The 26,156-nt window shown below is 38.0% G+C and overlaps 2 protein-coding genes across 2 annotated transcripts; both read left to right on the top strand.

Moving 5' to 3' along the window:
- The first annotated feature begins 209 nt into the window (after positions 1 to 209).
- On the top strand, positions 210 to 15,412 carry LOC122084162 (1-phosphatidylinositol-3-phosphate 5-kinase FAB1B-like). The gene is given in 12 exon segments (XM_042652246.1): positions 210 to 268; positions 329 to 889; positions 4,648 to 4,798; positions 4,934 to 5,278; positions 7,193 to 7,810; positions 7,945 to 8,276; positions 9,479 to 9,602; positions 9,693 to 9,863; positions 10,504 to 10,771; positions 10,774 to 11,759; positions 12,799 to 13,065; positions 14,806 to 15,412. Coding segments are annotated over 12 exon segments (4,200 nt in total). The 3' UTR covers positions 15,124 to 15,412.
- Positions 15,413 to 20,707: 5,295 nt separating this feature from the next.
- On the top strand, positions 20,708 to 24,479 carry LOC122083307 (thiol protease aleurain-like). Its single transcript, XM_042651063.1, has 8 exons — positions 20,708 to 20,979; positions 21,113 to 21,234; positions 21,321 to 21,433; positions 21,876 to 21,949; positions 22,034 to 22,298; positions 22,587 to 22,718; positions 23,293 to 23,428; positions 24,109 to 24,479. Exons 1-8 carry the CDS (start codon positions 20,768 to 20,770, stop codon positions 24,144 to 24,146), a joined length of 1,092 nt encoding a protein of 363 aa, XP_042506997.1. The 5' UTR covers positions 20,708 to 20,767; the 3' UTR covers positions 24,147 to 24,479.
- The last annotated feature ends 1,677 nt before the right edge of the window (positions 24,480 to 26,156 follow it).

Here is a 26,156-nt window from a genome sequence, read left to right as displayed (position 1 = left end):
GTTTCAGAGCATCAATTGAACAAGTAAGCCATTTTTGCTTGTATTTCTATTTTCATTAATAGAATAGTTTGTCAAAGTCTTCTGGTTAATGTTTTACTTACATGGCGTTCGGCCAAGAGGATATATACTGTGCAGGTGACTGAATTTTTTGACACTTTCTCTCCTTCCTTTTTATTTTTGCATTGTTTCTCTGTTCTTGCATTTAATCCATGACTACTATCATGACTGTTAATGGAGTGGATTCTTTTGATGAATTACATGGTTTCTGGTAATTCTTTGGTACCAGGAGTAATGAAGACTGCGAAGAATAAGGTGTTGACCGATTAAGTTCTGGCCCAGTCGAGTTTGATGAGATTGACCATACCTATGAATCCCATTTACTGTATCCTGATGCTGAAATATTGAAACAGAGGATTTGATCAACTCTTCTGTTAGAAGGAATCAAAAAAATGGGGGAAGAAGCAGAGCCAAAAGATTTAGAGAATAATGGGTTGCTTTGGATACTTCCACAGCCAGAAGATGAAGAGGATGAGAAGGAAGCTTTGCTATTTGATGAAGATGCCACAGGAGAGTGGGGAGATTTACGTTCTTCAAGTAGCTTTGGCAGTGGGGAGTACAGGAGTAGGGACCGATCAAGCGAAGAGCAGCATTGTAAGGCCATGAATAACGTGGCTGATCGGGATTTTAGGGCTTCGATTGCTCAACTTTTGGAGATCGAAAATCTACCTATTGGTGAGGAAGGTGACAAGGAAAGTTGGTTGGAGATAATTGCATCTTTGTGTTGGGAGGCTGCAACACTTCTGAAGTCAGACACAAGCAAGGGAGGAGGTATGGATCCTGGTGTATTTGTGAAGGTCAAATGCATAGCTTGTGGGAGTCGCAGTGAGAGGTAAATTTATGATAAATAAATGTTCATTAACTAATTGGTCTGGGGTTTTTATTAACCTTTTCTTTGATGGGTACCAAACTCACAATTCATCAGATTGTAACTTAGCCCAATCCTTTCTGTCTTATGCATGCTTTTTCTTTTCTTGGCCAACTGCATGTGTATCTTTTGTTTATTGACAAGATTGCCTGTGGTTTTGGGGGTGGGGGGGGGGGGGGGTGTACTGTGTAGTTTGTTTTAACTTCTGGTTTAGTAATGTAGAGCTAAAACCTGGAGGACAGATTAAAAGCTACAAAACCACACAGGATCACTATGAACATCATAATAAACCAAACAGGACAGAATACAAGAGAATCAAATAACTTCATATCCAGCAATAGGATGGAGCTGGAAATCAAGTCAGTAGGTTTTATGCCCTGCTAGATAATTGCTCCAAATATGAGAATTACCCAATGGACAGATCTGTCGAAGAACCACAAAACAGAAATAGAAAGTAAAGAATCAACAAAATAGAAGCCAAGTGAAATTCAATGTAACTGCAGATCTCCTGATCTGATGGACCTCAAGTCTTGGTTGAGTGGAGCGACCATAGCCTGAGATCCCAAAATCTGAGCTCAATCCAAGGGCTGAATAGGCCATAAACTATGACTGAAGTCTGAGTTTAGAATGGTGGACTTGCTGAAGTCAAAGGCTGGAAAAACCTGAAGAGAACTCTGTAACAACAATAGGAAACAGTATCATTGATGGACAGAATATATACCAGAAACAAGGGCAGGGGTTCAGACACATGAGTGGCCCTTAAACAGGACCAAAAGATCAAGGAAACTCATACCTGCAGAACCTACAGTGACTGACAATGAGAGAGACCTGCAGGAACTTGTATGGTGATATAGCAGCAATAACAGGACACCAAAACCAATGAAATAAAGTATAACCTATGGAAGACAGTATCGGTTTACCTTGCTGCAGTTGATTGATTGAATAGAAAGAAATGGATATGTTTAAGTCTCCCACTTGAACTGCACCTAGTCTCCCACTAGGATTCTGCATCTCACAGGTTAAATCAAAGCTTATTCTTCTTAAACTCCAAAAACATTGGGGAGTGTCTCCTTTTCTTATATTTATAGTAAAGTAAACAAGTTACAACCAACCCCAAGGGGGTTGCTCAGTTGGCAAAGACAACCACCTCAAAAGTAAAAAAACTAAAAAAACTAAACTCTCCATGTGTGTACCATAGGAAGGATGCCAATCTAATTCAAATCACCTTTTTTAACAAAATAGAAATTCGTACTTTCTAAAACTGAAAATTGAAATTAGAAACTACCTAACTAACTAGTAATTACAAGTAAATAGAAGGTAATCAAGATAAAAATCAGATAATGAGCTAAAAGATCTCAACAACAGCTTCTAAGAGTCTTCCACCTAATTCCTCCATGCAAGTTGTACCTGGATCCCACAAGATCTTTTAAGATTCTTCCACCACAAGTAACAAATACTCCAACAAATCTTCCACGCAAGCTGTCCATAAGGGCCCACATACACTGTTCATGTGAACAGTACCACATGAACAGTAATTTTTCCGAGATTCTATTTTTGTCCTTTTCTTCTTCATTTAGGTTTATGAAACTAATGAAGAGTTCTCCCCTCACAAATTAAATACATGGTAAGTTGGTAGATGTGTACATTGTGTGGTATGGCTGCCTTTTCTGAAACTTGATGTGTGGCATGCCCTTATATTAGAACATGCATTTACATTTGTGGTTTACTGGTCTTATGGTATTTGCTTCATGTACCATGAAACCAATTCCTTTTGTTAAGAATTAAGGTTATCCCACCCATCATATTGTTTCGCGCACTGTATTTCCTATTTGGCAACAATTATCTATATGTTTTTGTGCTTTCACTTTTTAGTCAGAAAATTTTAAACTGGGTTCCTTCACTTTATAGTTGGAAATTTTAAACTGGGTTTGCTTCATTACTTGGTAGCCTAACTTTGTAGATATAAAGATAGTTAATTGCTCATAATGCACAATAAGAGATTCTGGTCTTTCCAATTTGTTCAGTAAATGTTGCACTTCCCTGGTGGTCCACTCTATACACCTACTTCACTGGGTACTAATGGAGTTTCCTCTGAATTGGATGTCCTACAAGTCACTTAATTTTCTTATGGATTAATGTGCTGGTATCAGATTCACAAACCTCATTAACAACAGAACTTGGACATGTTAATGTTGATTCATTTGATATCTTTTGAGGCGGGTTTACTTCGATAATTTAGTTTACCCAGTTAAGGAAAACATAAGAAAATATTTGGGGCAGCTATTCATTTTGAAAAAGGGGAGGTGAAAAAAGAAAATAAAAATAGAATGTACTTATGCCATCTTGTCTACAGATCAACTCAACTCAACAAAGCCTTACAATGCAGTGCTAATCCTGAACCAGTGAAATCTAGTGGAAGATCAGCTTGTGACAGGATCCAGATTTAGGGATAGAACAAGTTTGAAAGAAGCCAGATAACTTGATTTAAGCAATTCTGATCAGCCTGGAATACCAGTCAAATGAACAATACAAGCAGTAGAGAATCTGTAAATATGATCTGAATCTGATGGACAGATTTGAGGTAATGATAGAATCCTTTTGATACTAGAATTTTTTAAACCCAGAAAGCTAGAGAATTCAATTGCAGAAATTTATACCTCTTAAATAGGAATTGAAACTGCTATGCGGTTGTAGGGAAGAAAAGGTAAAAATGATATAATCAAGAATCGCCACCTGATCTGCAGGGCTGGAATCACCAGTCACCACCAATACCCCAACCTTGAAACCACCACCAAGGGTTCATGGAATCACCACTACGGGTCTTACTGAATCACCACAACATCTAGCATTCTGAATCACCACAAAACCAAAGGCAAAAAGCCAACTTCTATTCATCAAATTAATGCTAAAAAACAATTTTGGTTTCGAAGTTACTGAAATCGAAATACCTTGTTAAAATCTACTATGGCTATGTAAGGTTACAAGGGAAATTTAAAGGAAAGGGAAATGAATTTTTCATACTTAAAAGAGGAACTTTTGTAGTCATCATCCATGTGAACCCATGTGATTGTACAAATCAAGGTTCAAGAACTCATTTCGTTGAAACCACTGGAGGCGAAATTTCTTGGAGACAGTGTACTTTTTTCCATTTGTTTCGCTTGGCCATTTTGGGGGCTAATGGCTGAAGTGGCCGAAATTAGCAAAATGAGTAAAACAAAATGACCAAGATTCAAAATTTCAACAAAATAGTGCATTTTTTGGGCCGAAATCAGCGAAATTTCAAAATGAATTGAACAAAATTACCGAAATTATGTCCTTTTGTGTTTCGTATGCCATTTCTTTTCGGTAAAAAAAAAAATACCAAAATATCCGAGATTTCGGCGAGATATCGCCGAGTTTTCGAACCTTGGCACAAACTAGTTAATTTTTTTACCATATTTAGTAAACATATATTTTACATGTAATTTTTATTTTACATATTATAGCTAAGACTTTTGGATGCAAAGTAAAATGAAATTTAATAAACAAAATATGGCATGATTTGGAATTAGTGATATAGTCATATGGGGTAATGATTACAAACATTTGTTCTTTAAGTATGAAAATTTCCCTTCCCTATAATTCCCCTTGCAACCAAATGGAGCCTACAATTATTATCTTCTCGTTGCCATATTTTTTTATATTCCTTTGGTTGATGAAGTATTTGGCCTCATTTCTTCTAGTATGGTGGTCAAAGGAGTTGTTTGTAGAAAAAATGTGGCTCACAAGAGAATGACATCAAAATTTGAGAAACCCTGTTTCCTAATCCTTGGAGGAGCTCTTGAGTATCAACAGGTCTCGAACCTCCTGTCAAGTTTAAATACTTTGGAGAAGGTTTCAGTTATTTACCTTACTTTGAACTCTCTCTCTCTCTCTTTCTCTCCTTTTCCCACATTTAGTCATTTATTCGTTGCTCAAGCAAATATAATCTTTCCTGGGTTTTGTTTCTCTTGGATTTTACATTCTTAGGAAATGGACCACTTGAAGATGGTAGTTTCAAAGATAGAAGCTCACCACCCCAATGTCCTTTCAGTAGAGAAGTCAGCCTCGCATTATGTCCAAGAGTACCTCCTTGCTAAAGATATGTCCCTTGTTCTCAATATTAAGAGGCCTCTGTTAGAGCGTATAGCCTGCTGCACAGGTGCACAAATTCTTCCTTTGATTGATCATCTCTCCTCGCAGAAGCTGGGTTATTGTGACACATCCCATGTGGAGAAGTTTCTTGAAGAGCATGGCAGTGCTGGACAGGGTGGGAAGAAATTGGTGAAGACACTTATGTTCTTTGAAGGCTGTCCAAAGCCATTGGGTTGTAATGTGAGTCTCACAGAACTTTTACCCCGATTTATTCTATTTTGTGACTGCAACATTTTCCACAAATGGTGTATTATAAGTTCAAAATCTTGGTAATTTGAATGGCATAAAATGTGGTACTCTACTGATCGCTGCTGGAAGTAGGAACCACCACTTCATGTAGCTTACCACTCATCTTGATGCAGTTGCACGATGGACTTAGGAAAAAAAAAAATCTTTTGATTTGATCTTCTTTTGTTTTAGAAACAAGTTATCTTTAAATTAGCTTGCTTCTAATTTTAGAATAGTTTCCTTTCAAGTAGTTGCCAGTAGTTGTTTGATTTTTTTTATATTGGACATGTAAACAATGGAGAAGTTCAGTTTTAGATTTGGAAGAATAGAAATTTGATTAAGAGTTTTGGTATTAGAACCATGGATGCCGATTCCCCCTTCTTCTTCCTCTAAAATTGTCTAATTTATTCTCTTCTTTCCTTTTTCATTCTCTTCTTCCTTTTATTATTTTGGTTTCCTTCTCTTCTCCTCTCTATTGTTATTGTAGTTACTGTTACTCTTCTGGTTTGGGAATACCCTGTTCTAGGCGAAGGTTGCAGCCAACGGAGACTGGGTTCTGCTCCTTTGTGGCTGGTCTATTTGCGTTAAGGTCTAGAGCCCCTAGGCGACACAAATCATCAGATTTCAGATGCCGAACAGTCCCTTTACGACCACTTTTTCATACCTGCAATTGAGACTGACGCCACTCTACCGCTAGGAAGAATCTCAGGCCCTTCTCGCAACCTTCCTGCTGGTAAATCCAAATGCTGGTTATATGGGCTTGGAAGAGCCTCCTCTTGAGACCCCACGCCTCGAATCTCAGGCATAACAGAGAAGTTTTGAAGGAGATATCATCACCGCCATCTCTCTTTGTTTTTCTGCTGGTTCTTGTTTGTGTCGTGAGGTTGTCTAGTGAGGGTTTAATTTTTTTCCCCTTATTTCCTCAAGTGCCCTTACTTTTTATACTTATTCTGGTTTGTCCTTATTATAAATTCCTCTTCCTAGTTTGTCCTTGACCATACGTTTGTTTTTTCCACTCAAATCACTTTTGGTTTTCCTTTGGTTAAGTTCCACTTAATTACAAAACTGCTATTCTGTTATAAGGTTCTACTTATTTGCAGAATTGCCATTCTCTTTAACTTGAGTTTAATTACAATTCTGCCATTGGTTATTGCTATTATTTATTGAGTGTCCAATTGGGCCCTCATCGATCCGATTTCAATTCTTGAAATTCAGATCTGCATCACATCTAGGAGATCTTCACTTAAAAATTCAAGTTAATTGTGGAACTCTAGAAATTTGTGCTGCAAAATTCAGTAGAAACTTCTCTACATAGATCAATACAATTATTGATTAGGATGGGTGTTGAAGTTGTTCTCACGTGCATCATGTGGTCGGTCCCAAGTTCCCAACGTCTTCATCTATACAATGTGTTTTGTCATGCCATTTGCAGAACGCTCAGTCCAACTTTTGATTACATTATTTAGTGAAACAATATCAAAAGTATGAAACAAATAAACCAGAGAGAGAGAGAGTGCAATTGTATGTCCCAGCTGACCCCCATATTGTTTATTATATATTTCATTACAAGACAAAATTCCTTATCAGAAAAGGAAAGAAGGTTCTAAACAGAATTGAACTCTAAACACTAACTAATACAAGAGGTAACTATCTAATCTACTTAGGAAACTAATAACCAAAGTTGACCAGAACAAACTAGCCAGGATACACTCTTCCTAATTCCTATCATGGACGCTAACTAATAACCCACAATACACAAACCTCACCCTTTAACATTTAGCATTTTTATATATGTCTAACATGGTAGTTTGGAAGGTGGAAACTGTTTTGAAGCACTAACAAGCTATTTGCTCTTGGGTGTTTCAGATTTTGCTCAAGGGTGCTAATGGGGATGAGCTGAAGAAAGTGAAGCATGTGGTCCAGTATTGTGTGTTTGCTGCATGTAAGTTGACCTTGGAGATTTGTGAGTCCAGTGCAGGACCCGCAAGTACCATCACCTCTTTTGCTTCTGTCCATTCCTCCTCTTCAAGACAGTCTGAGTCCGATAAGAACCAAAGCAAGCTTTCCCTAAATAATGCACTAGAGATTAAAAGGAAAGTAGGTTTGGAAGAATATTTTGAGGCCAAAGCTTCAGCAACCAATAGAGGCCAAGATGTTGTGAATAATGAACTTGTTACTAGTGGTTTTGAAGCTCTGGAGCCCTCAGGGAAAGGTGGGGTTACTCTTATTAATCATGACACCAAGGCTGGGAATCAACCTGGTGTTTCAAGGTTGTCATCACTACATCAAGATGGCAGTAACCACCCTGAGGAGCTGGTGCTTCCTTCATCCCCTTCTGACCATGAGAGTTTTTTGGTCTCTTTATCAACTCGATGTGTGTGGAAGGGGACTGTCTGTGAACGAGCCCATCTTTTCCGTATCAAGAACTATGGTCGCTTTGACAAGCCTTTGGGGCATTTTTTATGGGACCATTTATTTGATCAGGTCATCGTCATATTTTTCTTCTCTTCTCCCATCATTCATTTATTCACATTTTTTTCTCTGGATAGTATCCTCCAATCCTGCCCTCCCCAACAAAAAAAAAAATAGAAGAATTAACATAGATACTTTCTTCTCAGAGTTACCATTGCCGTTCATGTGAGATGCCATCAGAAGCACATGTTCATTATTATATTCATGGACAAGGCAGACTCACGATTTCTGTTAAGAAGCTACCAGATCTTCTCTTGCCAGGGGAACGAGAAGGCAAGATCTGGATGTGGCACAGGTGCCTCCGGTGTCCAAGGACCAATGGTTTCCCTCCTGCGACTCGAAGAGTGGTGATGTCTGATGCTGCTTGGGGTTCATCTTTTGGGAAATCATTAAAGCTTAGTTTTTCAAACCATGCTGCTGCAAGCAGGGTGGCCAGCTGTGGTCATTCTCTGCACAGAGATTGTCTCCGATTCTATGGGTATGCTTTATTCTTTGTCAATTGATGTCTCTGTATAACAAATATGTAGTCTATTATAAAAACATGTTGCTGCCTATGGATAGAAAATCATACAAAGGTCGGCACCTGCTAATTGGTGACTCACCTAAACTAAAATGACCTAACTTGAGCATATTGGTATAATACCCAAACTTAAGTCTTATTGGAAATTTGGCCTTGGGCTATAAAATGTTTCAACTGCAGATTTTGACTCAGAAAATATTTGAAAACAGGTTTAAAATCATATTTTTCAAGATTCAACCCTGCATTGTCCAAATTGGGCTGCCAGCCGATGTGCTGGTCAACTTGTATGCCCGATAGGACCTGAGAGTTGCTAGCTCATCTGGCATGAGCTAGCGATTGGTGCTCAAGCACCGGTCAATGTACTGGTCCACCGGTGACCTACCACTACCGAGCAACGGCTATAAAATGTCTAGTTTCTCGATGGTCATATTGAGTACTGGTCGACCAATAAGGCAAAAATCCGACTGTTAAAGGAGGCTTTTGTGCTGATTTTTGAGTTTTATTTAATGACCAAGTGGGAGCCACTTCAACCAACTTTGTGCTTTCAATTGAATAGCATTTATTGAGTTATTGGTGCCCAAATTTATTGAGAATCATCAACAACAACTGCAACATCTAAAACCTTATCCCAACTTAATGGGGTCAGCTACTTGGAGATTCCAAGCAAGGACAAGCTTCGTTAAAGGTTTTTGTCTAGAGCTTTATCTTGGCTTTTGAGCTTGTTATCTTAATCTCAACTTTGAGAATGTTGTAAGGTTGTTAGTGGTGAGCCTAGGAAACAGGTAGGTTTAGTATGCGCCCCAACACTTGGGTTTGTGTTGATCCCGGAAACACATTGTTAAGGTTGATCAAGTTGGTCACTTCAATGGAAAATCCAAGAGTGTGCCCCTTGGTGGTGGAGGTTGGCAAGTTGCACTCTGTAGCACTCACCGTCTCAATTCTTTCACACACTATTTGTTTGTACAACCTCTCTCATTGGTCATAAGGGTCATTCGGTAGATCAGTAGTATCATGCAGTATTGGTGGGGGCTGATCTGGCCTATGCCGTTTAACTTGACTCTCATGCACATTAGATCCGATGCCTAAATCCATGTGTATAGATATGTGCTCTCTCTCTCTCTCTCTCTCTCTCTCTCTCTCAACTGTTCTTATATCTGCAGGTTTGGGAGAATGATTGCTTGCTTCCAATATGCTTCAATTGATGTTAACTCTGTCCACATTCTACCACCAAAACTTGATTTTAACTATGAAAGTCAGGAGTGGATACAGAAAGAAGCAAATGAGGTTGAAAGATCAAACACCATTGAAAGATCTTTTTTGTCTGAAATTTGCTGTGTCCCTTGGTAATTGATTCATTGATTTTGTGTGTAATAGGTGGTTGACAGAGCAGAACTTCTATTTACTGAAGTACTGAATGCTCTCCATCAGATTTCAGAGAAAAGATCAGATACTGGGTCTGTTGATAACAACCTGAAAGCACCTGAACCAAGACGCCACATTTCAGAACTAGAAGGGATGTTACAAAAGGAGAAGGCTGAATTTGAGGTTGTGCATAATTGCATGTCAGTTTATCAGTGGAAAGCTCTTGGATGCACTGCAAAGCTTAGTGTCGTGTATTGGTTGACTCCTGCTTTTCATTTGAGTGAAAGAAAAAGCTTTATGAGCCATTTTCTACTGAGGCTATGTTTGGTAGCCAAGAAAGGAAAAGAAAAAAAAAAGAAAAAAAGAACAGTACAAAAGACATAATAAGACAAAATTATAATTACCCAATGTTTTTTTATGTGTCTATCTCTGTCTTCAAATTCAAAATTTTGTGAATTTTTTCTTTTCTTGGCTTCCAAACATGGCCTCTGATTTATGCACTTGTGGAACCCTGTTTCCCTTAAGGGGAAAGTCGGCAAATTCCCCCCTTGACTGATGTGCATGAAAGCACATATATACACCCCCCTCCCCCCAAGAAGAAAAATGGGAAAATGATTCCCTGAGTTGTGTTAGTTTGTTGATTCCCCTCCCCTTTCTTCTCTCTCTGAAAAAAGGCAAGACCTAATCTGTAATTGCTTTATTTTGTTACTTCCCCTACCCCTTTTTCTTCTGGTTGAATGGAGTTACGCCTTTTCTTTTTAAATTTGGAAGAAAGATCCTTTCAAGAATGCAGTTTCTGAATGGTTTTGTTACTTTATTTCAGGTATCTATTCAGAAAACACTTAACAAGGGGCCCAAGAAATGTCAACCTGTAATTGATATTCTTGAGATCAATTGGTTGCAGAGGCAGTTGCTCTTTCATTCTTATGTGTGGGACGACCACCTGATTTATGCGTCCAGTTTAGAAAATGGCAGCCATCAGCAAGGGTTGAACAGCTCTGCACAGAAACATAAGGAGAAACATTCAAGTAATGGTGAGATGCTTATCAAAATAAATTCCTTTCCTAGGCGAGATGCTGGTTTTACCAGTACTTACTTGAGGATACAAGGCCTGATGAAAGCCTTAATCAAGGAGGAGAAATTGGTGAGGTCCCTAACCAGCCTGGCATAGTTCTAGCAGCAAGTGAGATAGATCAGGATCAAAAACACAGAAAGGAGGGCCTGACTCATGTTTCTGCTGGCAGCAGCCTTGCTAATCAATCTGATCCATTGGAATATGGGGTAGTTATTCGAAGGGCCCTCTCGGAAGGGCACTTCCCTCTTATGGAAAATTTGTTAGACACCCTTGACGCAGCAGGGACGGGTAAAAATCAAGCTGGAAGTGTAACCGAATCTCTTGGACATGCATTACCCACGAAGCAGGCTGACACTGCAGAAGACTCTACAAGCTGGATAGGGATGCCTTTCTTGAACTTCTTCCATTCTTTCAACAAGAATTCTTCTGGGAGTGCTCCAAAGTTTGATACACTAAGTGAGTACAATCCTGTCTATGCCTCATATTTTCAGGAGTTGGGATGTCAAGGTGGAGCCAGGCTCCTTTTTCCCGTGGGTGTTAATGGCACTGTTGTTCCAGCTAATGATGATGAACCTACAAGTATTATAGAATATGCTCTGGTCTCCCAAGATTACCATCTCCAGATATTCGATGGTCAGGAAAGACCAAAAGATGGTGGGGATCTTCACTTGCTACATTCCTTCGATGATGGGCCACTTGGAAAGGTGAAGTATAACGTGACTTGTTACCATGCGAAGAGGTTTGAGGCGTTGAGGAGGACATGTTGCCCATCTGAGTTGGACTTCATAAGGTCTCTTAGTCGTTGTAAGAAATGGGGGCCTCCGGGTGGAAAGAGCAATGTATTCTTTGCAAAAACCTTGGATGATAGATTTATCATCAAACAAGTTACAAAGACAGAGCTGGAGTCTTTCTTCAAGTTTGCTCCAGAGTATTTTAAGTACCTGTCTGAATCGATCAGCTCAGGAAGCCTAACATGTCTGGCAAAGATTCTTGGGATTTATCAGGTACAAACTTTCCATTTAAGCTAATCTTATTCAACATACCATATAGGTTCAGGTCATCAAAGTATCTTAATTTTACCACTCTTCACCCTTGAGATATGTTTTCCACCTTTAATATGTCTTCAACTGTATATGATTCACCTCTCTTGGTTTAGCAGCTAGGATTTTGGGTTTTAGGAGAATTCTATCCTCTGAGCTCCATGAATTCCTGCATTTATAGGATTCCTTGTTTCATCTAATGTTTTTTTTCCCCCCTACTGAATTGAGTATTAAATGCAGTCAGGAACAAGAATTGTATCTCTTTGAAATGGTGACAATTTCAACCAACTACATTGCTCACTCTCTAAGATAGTCAAATAGATCTCAGATCCAGTCTGGATTTTGTATATGTGCTGGGTATTTAAATGTCAGAACAGGCGCCATACACTGAATACATGCTCTATTTTTTATTTTATTTTTTTGAAATTCACCCTTGAACCAGGATTTTCTCTCTCTCTCTCTCTCTCTCTCTCTTTGGGGGGTGGGGGGTGTTCCATACCTGTTCAACTAATGTACATTATTTTATAAAGTTGAACTTCAACTGCTTTGTGCTGACGATGCAGTGCACTGACCATAATCATTCCCTGTACTGGATGCTTGAAGTGGCATCAAGTATTCTTGCGAGGGTTCCTCTTATTAAATGTCAATGTCACCATGGTGCCTATGTACAAAGGCATCTTGATGTGCAAGTGTGTCTCAACTAGGAAAAGGTTGATCCAATTGGGTGACCTATCCATCCTCTCTATGTACCTTTCTCAATCCTGTTAAGTCGTAACCATGTTTCGTCTTCTGAAAGAATGTAACAATTTGCAAGGTTGCAACAGTATAATCGAGTTGGAATTTGGTCTAAAGATGAAGTCTTCTAGTCTGTGCTCTTGTCACATTATCTGATAGCAAGCACCTTAGTTTGAACTAAATTTGCTTCTTTTTCCTTTTCATAACTTTCACATGCTTGCCTTGCTTTCGTAGCCTTAAAAATTTTTTTCTTATTTTTTTTGTGAAGGTTACATCAAAGCACCTTAAGGGTGGGAAGGAATCCAGGATGAATGTTCTCGTTATGGAGAATCTTCTGTTCGGCCGGAATATTACAAGACTCTATGATCTCGATGGATCTTTCCAGTCCCGGTATAATCTGGATTCTAGTGGGAGCAATAAAGTTTTTCTGGATCAGAATCTGGTTGAAGCAATGCCAACTTCTCCAATTTTTGTGGGAAACAAGGCTAAGTGGTTGCTTGAGAGAGCTGTCTGGAATGATACTGCTTTTCTTGCGGTAAGCCCAAATAACTGATGGACTTGGATGTTAATTGGTCCAAGGATTAACTAAACGATTAATAAATCAGGCCTTAACATAGTGGTTGGTGACTAAGGATTTTGAGGGATTGGATCAATGCTGATCTGATATAAACATTGGATTCAGCCTATCCTGATCCAGATTGGCCAGTCTGGATGAGGATAGGTTAATCCTAGAACCCTTGATTTGGGTGTCCTTGTGATCAACTGATCAAGCTTTTGATGAAGTGAATTTGAAGGGCCTTTAGTCAACCGCCTTTTGTTAAACCAGGGCACATGCAGGGGGTGCCATTTGAATGAACATGCATGCAAAACTTTACCATGCAGGATGATAATGATCCTGTTAAGATTTCTCTACCCCCCCCCCCACCCTTTTTTTTTCTGGGTGGGGGGTTTGCTCAAAATGCTTCTAATGCAGAGGTAAGAATTTTTATCAGTCAATTAGTGAATACAATGGGCATATTATTGGAAATAATCCCAGTGTATTTACGACCCCTTTAGGTCCTTTTTCCTACTGGTGAACTGATGGCTACCTCCTGCACATAAACCCCTATATGAGATTGCACCATAACAAAGTGAGACTACAAACTTGTTAAAATGGCCAGAAAATCTGTTGGTAGTGATTTATTTGAAAAAGGTCATTATTAGTAGGAATTTGTATTTTGGCCTAATAAATGCTGTTCAGCTTCCCTTTAATTAGGCATCTGCCTTGGCAATGTGGCATGGAATGAAATTAAGGCACCTTTCCCGTTAGTCTAAGGAAGGGTGATTTACATTTCCATTTCCATTTCCATTTCATAGGTTGTGCTTGGAGACCACATGAAGTGGAATCATTTCATTTGGGTTTCCATAGTGTTTTTGTGAATTTATAGTCTTCAGATGGTGTCATCTTGGAAAGTTGATTTGGTGCAAATGAGATTTTTTTTAATCTTGTAAGGCTTAAACATAGCATGATTTGTGTCTTTTCAGATAAACGGTAACAATGCATGGTCAGTTCATTTTGGATGTTGTCTTTTGTGCATTCAAATGATATGGAAAACTGAAATGAAATAGAGTTGGCTCCATCCAGTTTCGAAATGCAGTCTTTATGTATCAGATAAAACAAAATGATTTCTTTCCTTTCTCATGTATAAGCTGACCAATTTTACAAAAGGGAGATGGTAACACTAGACGGGCCTGCTTTGTCGCAAAATTCAGGTGGTCCTCTATCGATCTGTAAAATTTCAGCCCAAACAGCATCCTTCAGATGGAAAAAAAGGTCAAAAGTCAATTTGTAGGTGCTAGACAGACCAATTTTTGTAGATACAATAGAAAATGTGGGTGAGGGGGAGGGGGTTTACATACAACGAGGCATACAATGTGGGTCTTGTAGTTGGGTTGGAGCATTAAACTTGGTATCTTGCTAATCCGAAGGAGCCTACTTATCCAACGGTTGGAATTTGCCACATCATCTACTATGTGGCTCAAAACCGACGGGCTGTGTCAAGTTGGTGCGATTGTGGTCTTTTGCCTTTACATTTTTATTAAATGTCAAATAATTGTAGTGGTCGTACTAACATGCTTGGTTTTTTTTTTACTAAGAAATATGTGTGCATAAGTTTCTGTTGTGGTGCCACCTTATATCCTTGAATGGCTTTGAAATTATTTTCTGTGTCTTGAGTAGAAATCAAGGCTTCCTTGTATACATTCTAATGAAAGATTCACATTGAATTTGTGGCAGTCGATTGACGTAATGGAATACTCTCTACTGGTTGGGGTGGATGAGGAGAAGCATGAACTGATCATTGGGATCATTAATTTCATGAAGCAGTACACATGGGACAAGCTCCTTGAGACATGGGTGAAGTCTATCTTTGGGCCAAAGAACTCATCTCCCACAGTAATCCCACCCAAGCAATACAAGAAACAGTTCAGGAAAGCCATGTCTGCTTATTTCCTTATGGTACCAGATGAATGGTCCTCACCATCCATCACCCCCAGTGGATCCCAGTCCAATCTCTTTGAAGATAATACGCAAGATCTGACCTCCCTCGAGTGAGTGAAAACTGACCTGTATATCTGTATCTGTTGAGAGATTCATGCTTTGATCAATCCCGTTTTTGATTTGCCAATTTTTATGAGTCTTGTCATCTTGTTCCTTTTCCCTGTTGCTACTCCCCCCCCCCCCCCCCCTGTATGGCATCCTCATTCTTGTTCTTAAAAGAACATCTGTGAATTATTTGTTGGAAGACGCAGGAAGGCTATTTTGTGTGAAAGAATTTTCTTCAGTGTGGTATCAAATAGGTGTCCAACTATCTTTATTGAAATGTATTTATAATTGCAGAGCATATGTGGACTGCACATATGAGTGTAACCCACCATGGATGTCTTGTTCCTGTTTCAAGAGTTCTGGTCGTCAGCTACTAATCTTGAATCATGACAATCCCCTTCCCCCCCTTACAGGTTTCCTGCTTAGCCTAAGAGGAGTCGGTATAGAGGATTGTGAGAGGGTGTATATGTTGGTTGGAACAGTATAGGTATATAGAGAGGATCATGATTGAATCTGAGTCTCAAATTTCTGAAACATGGTCAATCCTGAACATTCCTTGGACATCCAATGGTCGGAAGTTCTTTCCATTTAGCAGAACTAGTGTACCCATCAAGAAGATTCAATCCCCAAAGCAGTGTTTGGGAAAGTTTATGCCTTATTTCAGTAGTTCTAGATAAAGTTATCTTTTATGGGAGAACGATTTCTGTGGGGGGAGTGTGGCCCCGGCGCCCAAACATATGGATCGTTCTAGGCATCAGTATGCTTAGTGAACTATAACATTTCACTATATATCTGCCATTTGGTAGTACAGGGACTAGTCTATGTGATAGAAGACCTCATATACATCTCAATGGCTACATTTTAGTCCATAGTGAGGGAAGTTGCTCAAATTCTGATTCAATGTTTTAGTAAAATTACCAAAATGTAATCAAATGGAAATTTTATAAAATACAAAATGGCATCTTTTGAAAGTTTAGCTACTTCTTCTAATCATTTTAAGCTGAAATTGAACCAATGTGATGCTTTCCTGGTTCTCTATCACATTGATTAACCCATATACTGTCATGTGACAAATATTAGAGCATTATTCATCACTAGAAATGAACAAAAGAATGACTAAAAATGAATATCTACAATAATACGACTATACGAGTGGCCAGTTTATGGAAGATGAAGTGTGATTTAAGAAACGGACCAAAAGTTTAGAATCTCGGTAGACGGTTAGGTTCCAAAAATTTTGACTCATATCCATAAATAGAGCATCTTGGATCGCCTAAGAATATCATCTGCAAAACTTTTCAGATTTGCCAACCGTTGGATAATGACATCAATTTGATTTGAAAAAAGTAGAGTAGCTTTAAGAAAATAGTGAAAAAGGTCTTTTACAAAGTTACCTTTAATTTCCCTTGTACTTACCCAAAAGAACTTGATAAAACTCAATAATGTCTATTTGCACCCATTGACACCATAAGTCATAGGGTTGCAATCAGGGGTGTTAGTTTTGTTTGATGGACCAAATTTGCCTTGGTTCATCCTGAGCCCGAATAGGGTCTGGGCTAAGATTTCTGATCGTAAGGGCAAGTTAGGGTTGGGCAAGGTCTGGGTTAAGGCCTAGGTCCCCTCAACCCAGGCCCGTCCAGCTCGTCTCTAATTTATATAATATAATTTAAGTGTTTCATCCTATCCTTTTATACAGAATAATGAAATTTGGGTCATTGATTCTTATGGTCAGGTATCATAAATCACGAACTCTTAAAATAGTTGAAACTAACTTTTTCAGAGTTGAAGGAAAAAAGACAAACAATTGAGGTGAATTAACTCTCAGAAGGGCTAGGACGCGAGTAGAGGCTATCTATGTAATTTCAAAAATTACTTGGTGCATCTGAATAATTAAAAGAAGTTCTGTTTATATAAATGTATTCTGCCGATTAAATACAATCAAGTGATTTTGGTGCCAAAAAAAAAAGTGTTGTACTTCATAATTTTGATTATGTATTTTTATTTTTATTTATTATTATTATTATTTTTTTTGCATAGGACACAAATGGCAAAAAACAAGGCCAATCAAGGTTAGGCCCAACCCAGCCCAATCAAGGTCAATTAGGCCGGGTTGGGTTGGCATGAACCCGGCAGGGTTACATGAGCCCGATCGAATTAGGTTGAGCCAGGGTTGAGTTTTGAGGACCTATAGGGGTTGGGGTTTTAAGAAGTTCAACCCTGTTTCACCCCTAGTTTTAACTAACTCATGATGTGCCGGATTTTTTAAAACCTGGGTTACTAGGTCTCAGCCCCACGGGCAGTCCAGCCCAGCCCAGCCGAAGGTCGGATGGAGAGGGTCGTGCTTAAGACGAGGGCTGGCCTAGACCTATTTATGTCAGTTTAATCTATTAAAAAAAAAAAAAAAAAAAAAAGAAGACAGTTCTTGAGTCTTGACCCATATATGAATATATTTAACTCACTTATATAATATTCATAATGTATATATATATATATATATATTAATTACATGTAAATTAAGATATTAAAGAAAAGCTCTCAAGATGTCATGTGCTTGCTCAGTTGGTTGGTTACATGCTAGGAGAGTGCAAGCCCCAAGAGGTCATGTGTTTAACGTTTGGATTAGATCTGGATTATAAAAATTATGGAATTCTATTGAAATTCTATTATAATCTATTGAAATATGAAAAATAATAAATATCCCTCAGTGGTCAAAGAATCAACCCTTGATCCACCCCTTTGTATCCTTGGTTACTTAGATGAATGGTGTCCAAGTTAAATACTCAATCGTGAGTAAAAGAATCGCATCAATCTGATGTAGGAAACGTCTAGATATAATGGATATAAAATGATCGCTCCACCTTCTGTGTGCGTTGAAGATATTTTTCTTTTTGCTCTCATTTGCCCACGTGTCAGAAGTTTTTCTGTCATAATGTCATAATGGGTAGAGTTCTTTCACTTTTTTTTCTTTTTAAGTTTTTTTAATTTTTATTTATGTAAGTGCTTCCAACGAACTGAAAATGACTTGTTGGAATAATGTACTAAACAACAAAAGGACCCTAACTAATGTAGATATTTTAAAGTGGATTACTGATTCAACGTATTTGTGCGGTTGATGTGGCCTTGTCTGGTGGTATGGTTTTTGTCATTTTTGAGGACTTTGATTCGATTGCGATCTCCTACATGTGGAGGGGAACATATTCTAAGAATGGGTTGGAATACTCTAAGCTTTAATCTTGGAAAAAGTTTACTCGTATCGTCTAAGGGTGTTAATCGATTCAATTTCAGTTTAAATAATGTGAATCAATTCAGTTCACATTTATTTGATTAAAATCATAACCACATCATTTACTATATAGTTTCATTTTCTGAAATCGTGACCGTTTAGTAAATAGTTTTAGTTTAAATAGTATCGGTTTCACGATTTTAAACGGTTTCAGTTTCGATTTATTCCATACGGTTAGTAAAATGGTTCACAATCGGTTTGTTATAACTTGCAACCATCTCTAAACTAAAGATCATAAACTTATCTAAAAATAATTGACAACCACAAATAAGAGATTCTATATTGATGATTGTATGTCTTAATTTGATAATCTAGTGCTATTTCTTTGCATGGTCATTTTCAAACATATAGAACTAATATCATACAACATCTAAATCCAGCCTTCTACAACATAAAATATTAAAATTATAGGTAGTTCAGCCAAAACACCCCATTTGTGATAACATAATAACATAGTAACATATATGGATTACAAGTTCATGATCTAAACCTTAAACTTGAAGTGAATTGCAATCAATCATACCAATGCAGGATAAACACTTAATTTAATTTTATACAGATTACTGGCCTACTTTATTTAATTGTTATATAGATTAATTGGTTCGATTTAAACTGTTTCATTTGGCTTGAAACAAACGGGTTTCGCGGTTAAAATCGACTCAACTCGTTTAGCTAATCAGCCTGAAACTTGAAATCATAACTGCACCATTTACTAAACGGTTTTACGATTTCGATGTAAATAGATCGATTCGATTTCGATAAACGATTTCAGTAACAAATTCACATCCTTAATCTAAGATGAATAGAAAATCTTTTCCTCCACGATAATCTGATTTTATGATTAGACTCTTGAATTGGATTAAAAAATCATTTCTCGTGAAGGAAAATTCAGACCCGTAATCTGATGTAAGAAGTTACATTATGATGAAATTTGATAGACTACTTGGGTTTGAGTCATGAACATTGACAAAAGGTAGGCAGTTTTTAGGGATATCTAGAGAAAAGTCTATCAATGGAATGCCAAAGATTCTACAAAAACTCTCCCATTGTCAATTTTTGCAACTATTTGACACAAGATATTTTAAGGTTACCATCATAGTGATTGTGGATTTTCTTTTCTTTTTTTTTTTTTTTCTTTTTTTTTTGTAAATATTGTGGATTGAATGGTCGGAGAATTGATATAATGATTCCTTCCACATATATTATTCTTATGGGCAAGGCAACTTGAGCAAGAAGTACAGGGTGAGTAGAAAGAGCAAATGAGAGGTGACAAAATTGTTTATTAAATATGATGCAGATAGATTATTTAAAGAAGGGAGAGAAAAACAGAGATACTTGATAGCAACTCCGGCGTATTTTTCCTTTCTAATAGTTTATGTTAATCATTCTCCTCCCCCAAATAAGGGGCAATAATGTATTTTTACAAGTGAAGAGAGATAAACACATGAGATCACCGATATAGATCATTTTTTGATCAAAAAAAAAAAAGAGGAAAAAATTTCCTTCACCATACTATGATATTCACTTTTATAAGGTTCACAAACTCTTATAGGGTTCTAGGACATTCCCAAGATACCCATTTGATATCCCTAATCCCTAATCGATGAATGGAAACCTCGGTCCAAAACAAAAAAGCCACAATTGAGTTTTGACTATTACAGAAAATATAATACCGATACGTAAAACCATATGTAAATTAACATTTTTCTCTAGATATCTCTCTTCTTTCCTATATGAAATGACCTTGATGTCCTTTATATATAAAATTATAGCATCGGTTGCTAATAAACCCATCTCTCTATAATTTTTTTTTAATTTGAACAAAAATGTTGGTGGAGTGGCCCACCACCTAGACTTGACTTTTTTTTTTTTTTTTTTAATGAGAGTGGGTGTAGACTGTAGACTCATCATAGTGATCTGAAGCTGGGAGGAAAAAAACGTGACCCCACCATACAGCCAAAATAATATATATTCTCAAGGGCAAAGGAAATATGGTGCTATTCCGTATGTCACGTCCTTGCTTCTTACCAATAGACAAACCCAAGGTAACGTTCATCTTAGGAGCAACACTTGTTAAATTTATTTCCATATATAACCCCTCCACCCTTTAAATAGGAAATGTGGGACAGATGTTTGCATCAGAGACGTACGTTACTTGCAAGATAATTCAATATTGAAAGTCGCCCACTTGATTTTCTGACGAAAGGGTTGAGGTAAATTGCTGTCCACGTCATCTTAATTAATAAGGAATACACCAATCATGATATAGAGTCCAATAAAATTTCCACTATAAAAGGAGATTGAAATCCGGAGATCTCTAATCATTCTTTCCCTGCACAACAACTTGCATACGGAGGGAGAGAAAAAGACATGGCCATTAAAATCCGGAGCTCCTCCTCGTTCTTGTCCCTTCTCTCACTGCTCTTGGTCTACTGCAGCACCGCAGTATACGCCAGATCCGCCTTCGAAGATGAGAACCCTATCCGATTGGTATCTGACGGCTTCCTAGACTTCCAATCCTCCCTCCTCCGCACCGTCGGCGACACTCGACACGCTCTCTCCTTCGCTCGTTTTGCCTGGAGGTTTGTTGGTTTCTTCCTGTTCCTCATTTCCACTATTTTTTTTTTTTTACTTCTATATATCGGTAATAAAAAAATCTGTTAATTATGGGCTAAATTTGAGGTGTGGTGTGATTGTTTTGTTGGAATGATTTAGGCATGGGAAGAGGTACGAAACGGTGGATGAGACAAAGCTTCGTTTTAGGATTTTTTCCGAGAACCTGGACTGGATCAGATCCGCCAACAGAAAGGGCCTCCCTTACACCCTCGCCGTCAACGGTAGGTGGTCGATCCTTTTTCTATCCTACTTGTTTATCTTCTATATGCTTGATATAGTGTTTAATGTTTATTTGATTTCTTCACAGAGTTCGCCGATTTGACCTGGGAAGAGTTCCAGACCCAGAAGCTTGGGGCTGCACAAGAATGCTCGGCCACAAAGGGCAATCACAAGCTATCCGATGTTGCACCCCCTGAGTTGGTACTAAGCTGCCTCCCTACTTCCTAGCCCTTCCTTGCTTTCTTAATATTTGAAACCAAATCTTTTTCAAAACCAGAAGATCAGAAGATTGAATAGAAAAGCCGTTTTCCTTTACTGTTCTCACTTTTACCAAAAACCGGAAATCTGACTGTAACCTTTGACACAAACCCGGTATGTTCATCAAAAGAAAAGATAAAAAGGGAAATTGAAAAGATTAGGTCCAATTGAACTTGTATTGAGCACCACAATACTTCAGTGGATACTGGATAACCCATTCTGCGACAGACCATGGGTGGTGGTTTGAACTGTTGATGAACTGTACATAAACTCAAATTTGTGGAGAACTTGTACCTTCAATCAATTCCAACTTATCTTTTATAAGTCTGAATGTGATGAGTGATGACTCTTGTTTTTTGTTATGTTTTGGCCTGTAATTTTTCAGAAAGACTGGCGAGTGGAGGGAATTGTTAGCCCAGTCAAGAATCAGGGCCACTGTGGATCTTGCTGGACATTCAGGTGGGTGAGAATGTAGAAATACATCACAGCTTGCCTGATTAGAATTAGATTTACTTCAAAAGCTAAATATAAATTTTGGTGCAGTACCACTGGCGCTCTGGAGGCCGCTTATGCCCAGGCCTTTGGAAAGGCCATCTCTTTGTCTGAGCAGCAGCTGGTGGACTGTGCCGGTGCCTTCAATAACTTTGGGTGCAATGGCGGTTTGCCTTCCCAAGCCTTTGAGTACATAAAATACAATGGTGGTCTGGAGACCGAAGAAGCATACCCTTACACTGGGGCAGATGGAGTTTGCAAATACTCAACAGAGAATGTTGGTGTTAAGGTTTTTGATTCAGTCAACATCACCCTGGTAAGCTGATCTAAATATCAATTGCCTCCACATATTCTATTTACTTGTCATCCTGAGAGGATTTTGATTCTTTGATGTTTTGTTTTGTTTAAAAAAAAAATTCAAATCCCACCCCCTTCCTTTCTTTGCTTTTCCATGTGAACATTTACTAAAAGCATCAATTCATTTGTAATAGCGAAATCTGTAAATCTTGCAAGAATCATTCTCACTATAAAAGTAAAGAATAAAATCAATTTCAAACACAAAGGAGTCTATTCCATTTCTAATTTCTAAGATGTATGAATACAGGGGGCAGAGGATGAGTTAAAGCATGCTGTCGGAACTGTTCGGCCAGTTAGTGTCGCATTCGAAGTGATTAAAGAATTCCGGTTCTACACTAAAGGAGTTTTCACCAGCCCCTCCTGTGGTACCTCTCCTATGGTGAGTTTCTATTTCACAAAATATATTGAGATGAACATTTAGCATCCTACATTTGAATGAAATGGTGCAAAGCTCTTCAAAAATCAAAAAAGAGAAAAAAGAGGCTAGAATCAGATTATTAGACAAAAGAGTTCGCTACTGTTCTGTTCTAAATCTTATCTGCCAGGAGATGCTTTTAGAAAAATGGAGGATGAAACTTTCATCCTCTCATGGGTCATGCTAGCAGAACTCTTTTTGTTTCCATTGTATCTGCCCTCTGGTTTTGTCCTCCTCTCCATCTTAATGTTCTTTGGAGTTGAACAAAATGCTTAACGAAATGAAGGCTTGAAAGTTTCAAATGTAAGATGACAATAGTTGAAATTGTAATGGAGACTCAATGGTATAGTTACCGGTATTAAATCTTAAATTAGATCTGACTTGGAAACTTAACTTGGATCTTTATACAATCCAAGAAACTTTAATGTAGCATCTACTTTGCTTTTACAGCCTAAAGTGACCATGCGCCTATGAGATTTTCTATAATTGAACGTTTATCAATTTTCTATAATTGAACGTTTATTGACTATGATTGCAGGATGTGAACCATGCTGTTCTTGCTGTCGGATATGGAGTAGAGAATGATGTTCCATATTGGCTTATCAAGAACTCATGGGGAGAAAGTTGGGGTGACAATGGCTACTTCAAGATGGAGTTGGGGAAGAACATGTGTGGTGAGTTTTCTTGTGAAATTTGTGAAATCTTCCAATACTGATTCATAAGCCAACCATGCAACCAGTAAATTGAACAATTTGGCCTACCAATAGGTGCATTTTCCATAGAACGAGGCTATGTTTGAACTTGAATCACATCTTAATAGTCCACCTTCTCATGAGAGGCAGCTTAGAGTCTGGTCTTTGGCATTCCTTCCAAGTGCAGAAAAAAAAAATAAACAATTGGTATCAAAAGGGTGGACTTCGTAATATTATGGGGAAGTGGCAGATTGGAGGTGGGTTCATTTTTTCTTGATTAGCCTTCTGATACCCTTACAGGCCCTCATATTTGGTGGGGATTTGGGTAGAACTCATGCTCACAGCTCACCTAATGAAATCATGATTAGCATCAATGAAAGAACAAGGAAACCATGATTGCATTAGGGTGCTTGATTGCTTGATATGAGATTGTGCATATGGGGATGGGGAATGTTAAGTGGTTCACAATGGGGCACAGCAAACCCCAAGAAATTGCCTATCCATGGCACTTGCCAATTCATGATCCATTTTGATGCTTAGGATAGCCTCAAATTGAGTCAAGCCTCTAATTCTAATTTCTCTTATTCTTTTTCTATGTTTACTGGTTAGAGATGATGCGTGTGGTGTACAAAGCTTATAACATATTTATGATTCAATTGCAGGTGTTGCCACTTGTGCATCCTACCCCATTGTAGCTTAGTTCATACCCGACGACGGACGGAGTTATTGTGAAATACTCTACATCAATCTGCAGCAGGAAGCTTCCTTTCAGTTTGAGTCCTGTTCAAGTCTCTGGTATATGTTCATGTGTAGCATCATTATATATATAATGTATTAATGAATGCTTGTTTTAATTATAATGTTAACTTGTGAATGAACTATCATATCCAATGTAAATAATACCGATGTTGTACCTTTTGGCGTCTACAATGGTTGGGAAATTGGGATCATTATATGCAAATTTATTTTTCAGGCCTAGAAGCTGTCCAATGTTGGCAATTATCAAATAAAATTCTATTATCCTGTTGCCTAACCAAGGGATATATATCCTTGTTACTTTTCAGTCTACAAGCTTGATGCCTAGCTGAAGGTGCTGGTTTGAGCAATCATTAAGGCTCTTAGCTGGTTATAGTGAGGTCTTCAGATTAAATTATGTTTTCACTTGAGGGAAGTTGGATGGATTAAATCATATATACCTTTCAGTCTACAAGATTGACGTATTGTTTCTACTTGAAATTCCGTTAAACTTGCACATGAATGCAATTTAAAAAAAAATAATCAATACTTGAAAAATGAGAATGAGCATATGGGAAAACCATCTAAAGACTTGAACAATGAAAATGAGTATTTGGGCATTTGAATGGGTATGAACAAAATTTAGCTATATGCAAGAAAATTCTTAAATGTCAAATTTAATTTCAAGAACGCAACAAAGCTTAAATGCTCAGAAGTATTATTCAATGATTGAGGTCCAGAGGCATATGATGAATATCAAATGTTTCCAAAGAAATGTTAAAAAAATGAATCTTCTCTATGAGAATATGAACAAAAGTACAACGCATTAATCATCAACAGAGAATTAAAAAACGGTTCTCCAATTTACAGAAATGGAAACAACTTTGCCAAGTATTATAACTCTTTTTTAAAATATCTTTGAAGATATACCAATCTATGAAGCCGAAATGTTCGATTCTATTACACTGAAAATAAGAGGAGAAAATAGATCTTTGGAGATAAAGATCTGTAGCACTTTTAGCAAGAGATGTTTTTAGCAACCATAGCTAATGGTTAGGAGGCTTGAATCAGATATATCTGTAATCCATCTATGAGGGCCTCCACAAGCATCTTGAGCCTGTCCATTCTGATCTGAACACCTTAACACCTTTAAGGCCTCCAACTCTAGCTGAAGTGGTGGCTTTAGTTGTGTCATGGTTCTAAGTATCGGTATCGGATTGGTCGTATAGGTCGTATAGTATCAGTATCGGTCTCAGTTGATACTAATACCTGATTGATCTGGATCGATTATCCATATTATTTTAGGGGTAAAATAAATAAAAAATCTATTTTTTGTGAAAAGCAAGGGCAAAAGTGACTGATCTGCATCGATATATAAATATTGATACCGATAACTAAATCCTTGATTTTTGACAATTAGGGCCATGTTTACTTGTTCTTCCACCAAGGATTGAAATTTAAATAAAAAAGATTTCAGATACTTGAGATCTTAGCATAAGTTAAAAAACTGTAAATGAGATTAATGTGAATAATTATACCTAAAGTGCACCAGGAGAACATCTATTAGTGTGGATGGGGGTTGAAAGGACATCAGAGTCCCACTCTCCACATTTAGTTTGAAAGGTGCAAATATTATCTTCTTACCAGTCATGAACCTACATAACAATCGCCACTGTCAAAATGATAACTAGATCCTTTATCACGGACACGGTGTAGATCCAAGGGCTAGGAGCACCTTGGACTGCGTATCCATGCCTTGGGCTCCCAGCCCTTGGGTCTACGCTACAGACGAGCTGGACCCCACCCCGCTGCCAGAAAAAACCCATTGATTTTGTCTCCAAAATGAGCAACAAATATCATTCCGACCCATGGAATCAAGTATCCGTATCGGATCGGCTGGATTGGCTGTATTGAATCGGTATCAACTGAAACCGATCTTAATACCTGACCGATCCTAAGACGGGTATCGGTATCG

The sequence above is a fragment of the Macadamia integrifolia genome, chromosome 7, assembly GCF_013358625.1.
Source record: "Macadamia integrifolia cultivar HAES 741 chromosome 7, SCU_Mint_v3, whole genome shotgun sequence".
NCBI classification, from domain to species: Eukaryota; Viridiplantae; Streptophyta; class Magnoliopsida; order Proteales; family Proteaceae; genus Macadamia; species Macadamia integrifolia.
The sequence above is the reverse complement of the archived record's forward strand: the minus strand, read 5'-3'. Positions and strand labels throughout refer to the sequence as shown.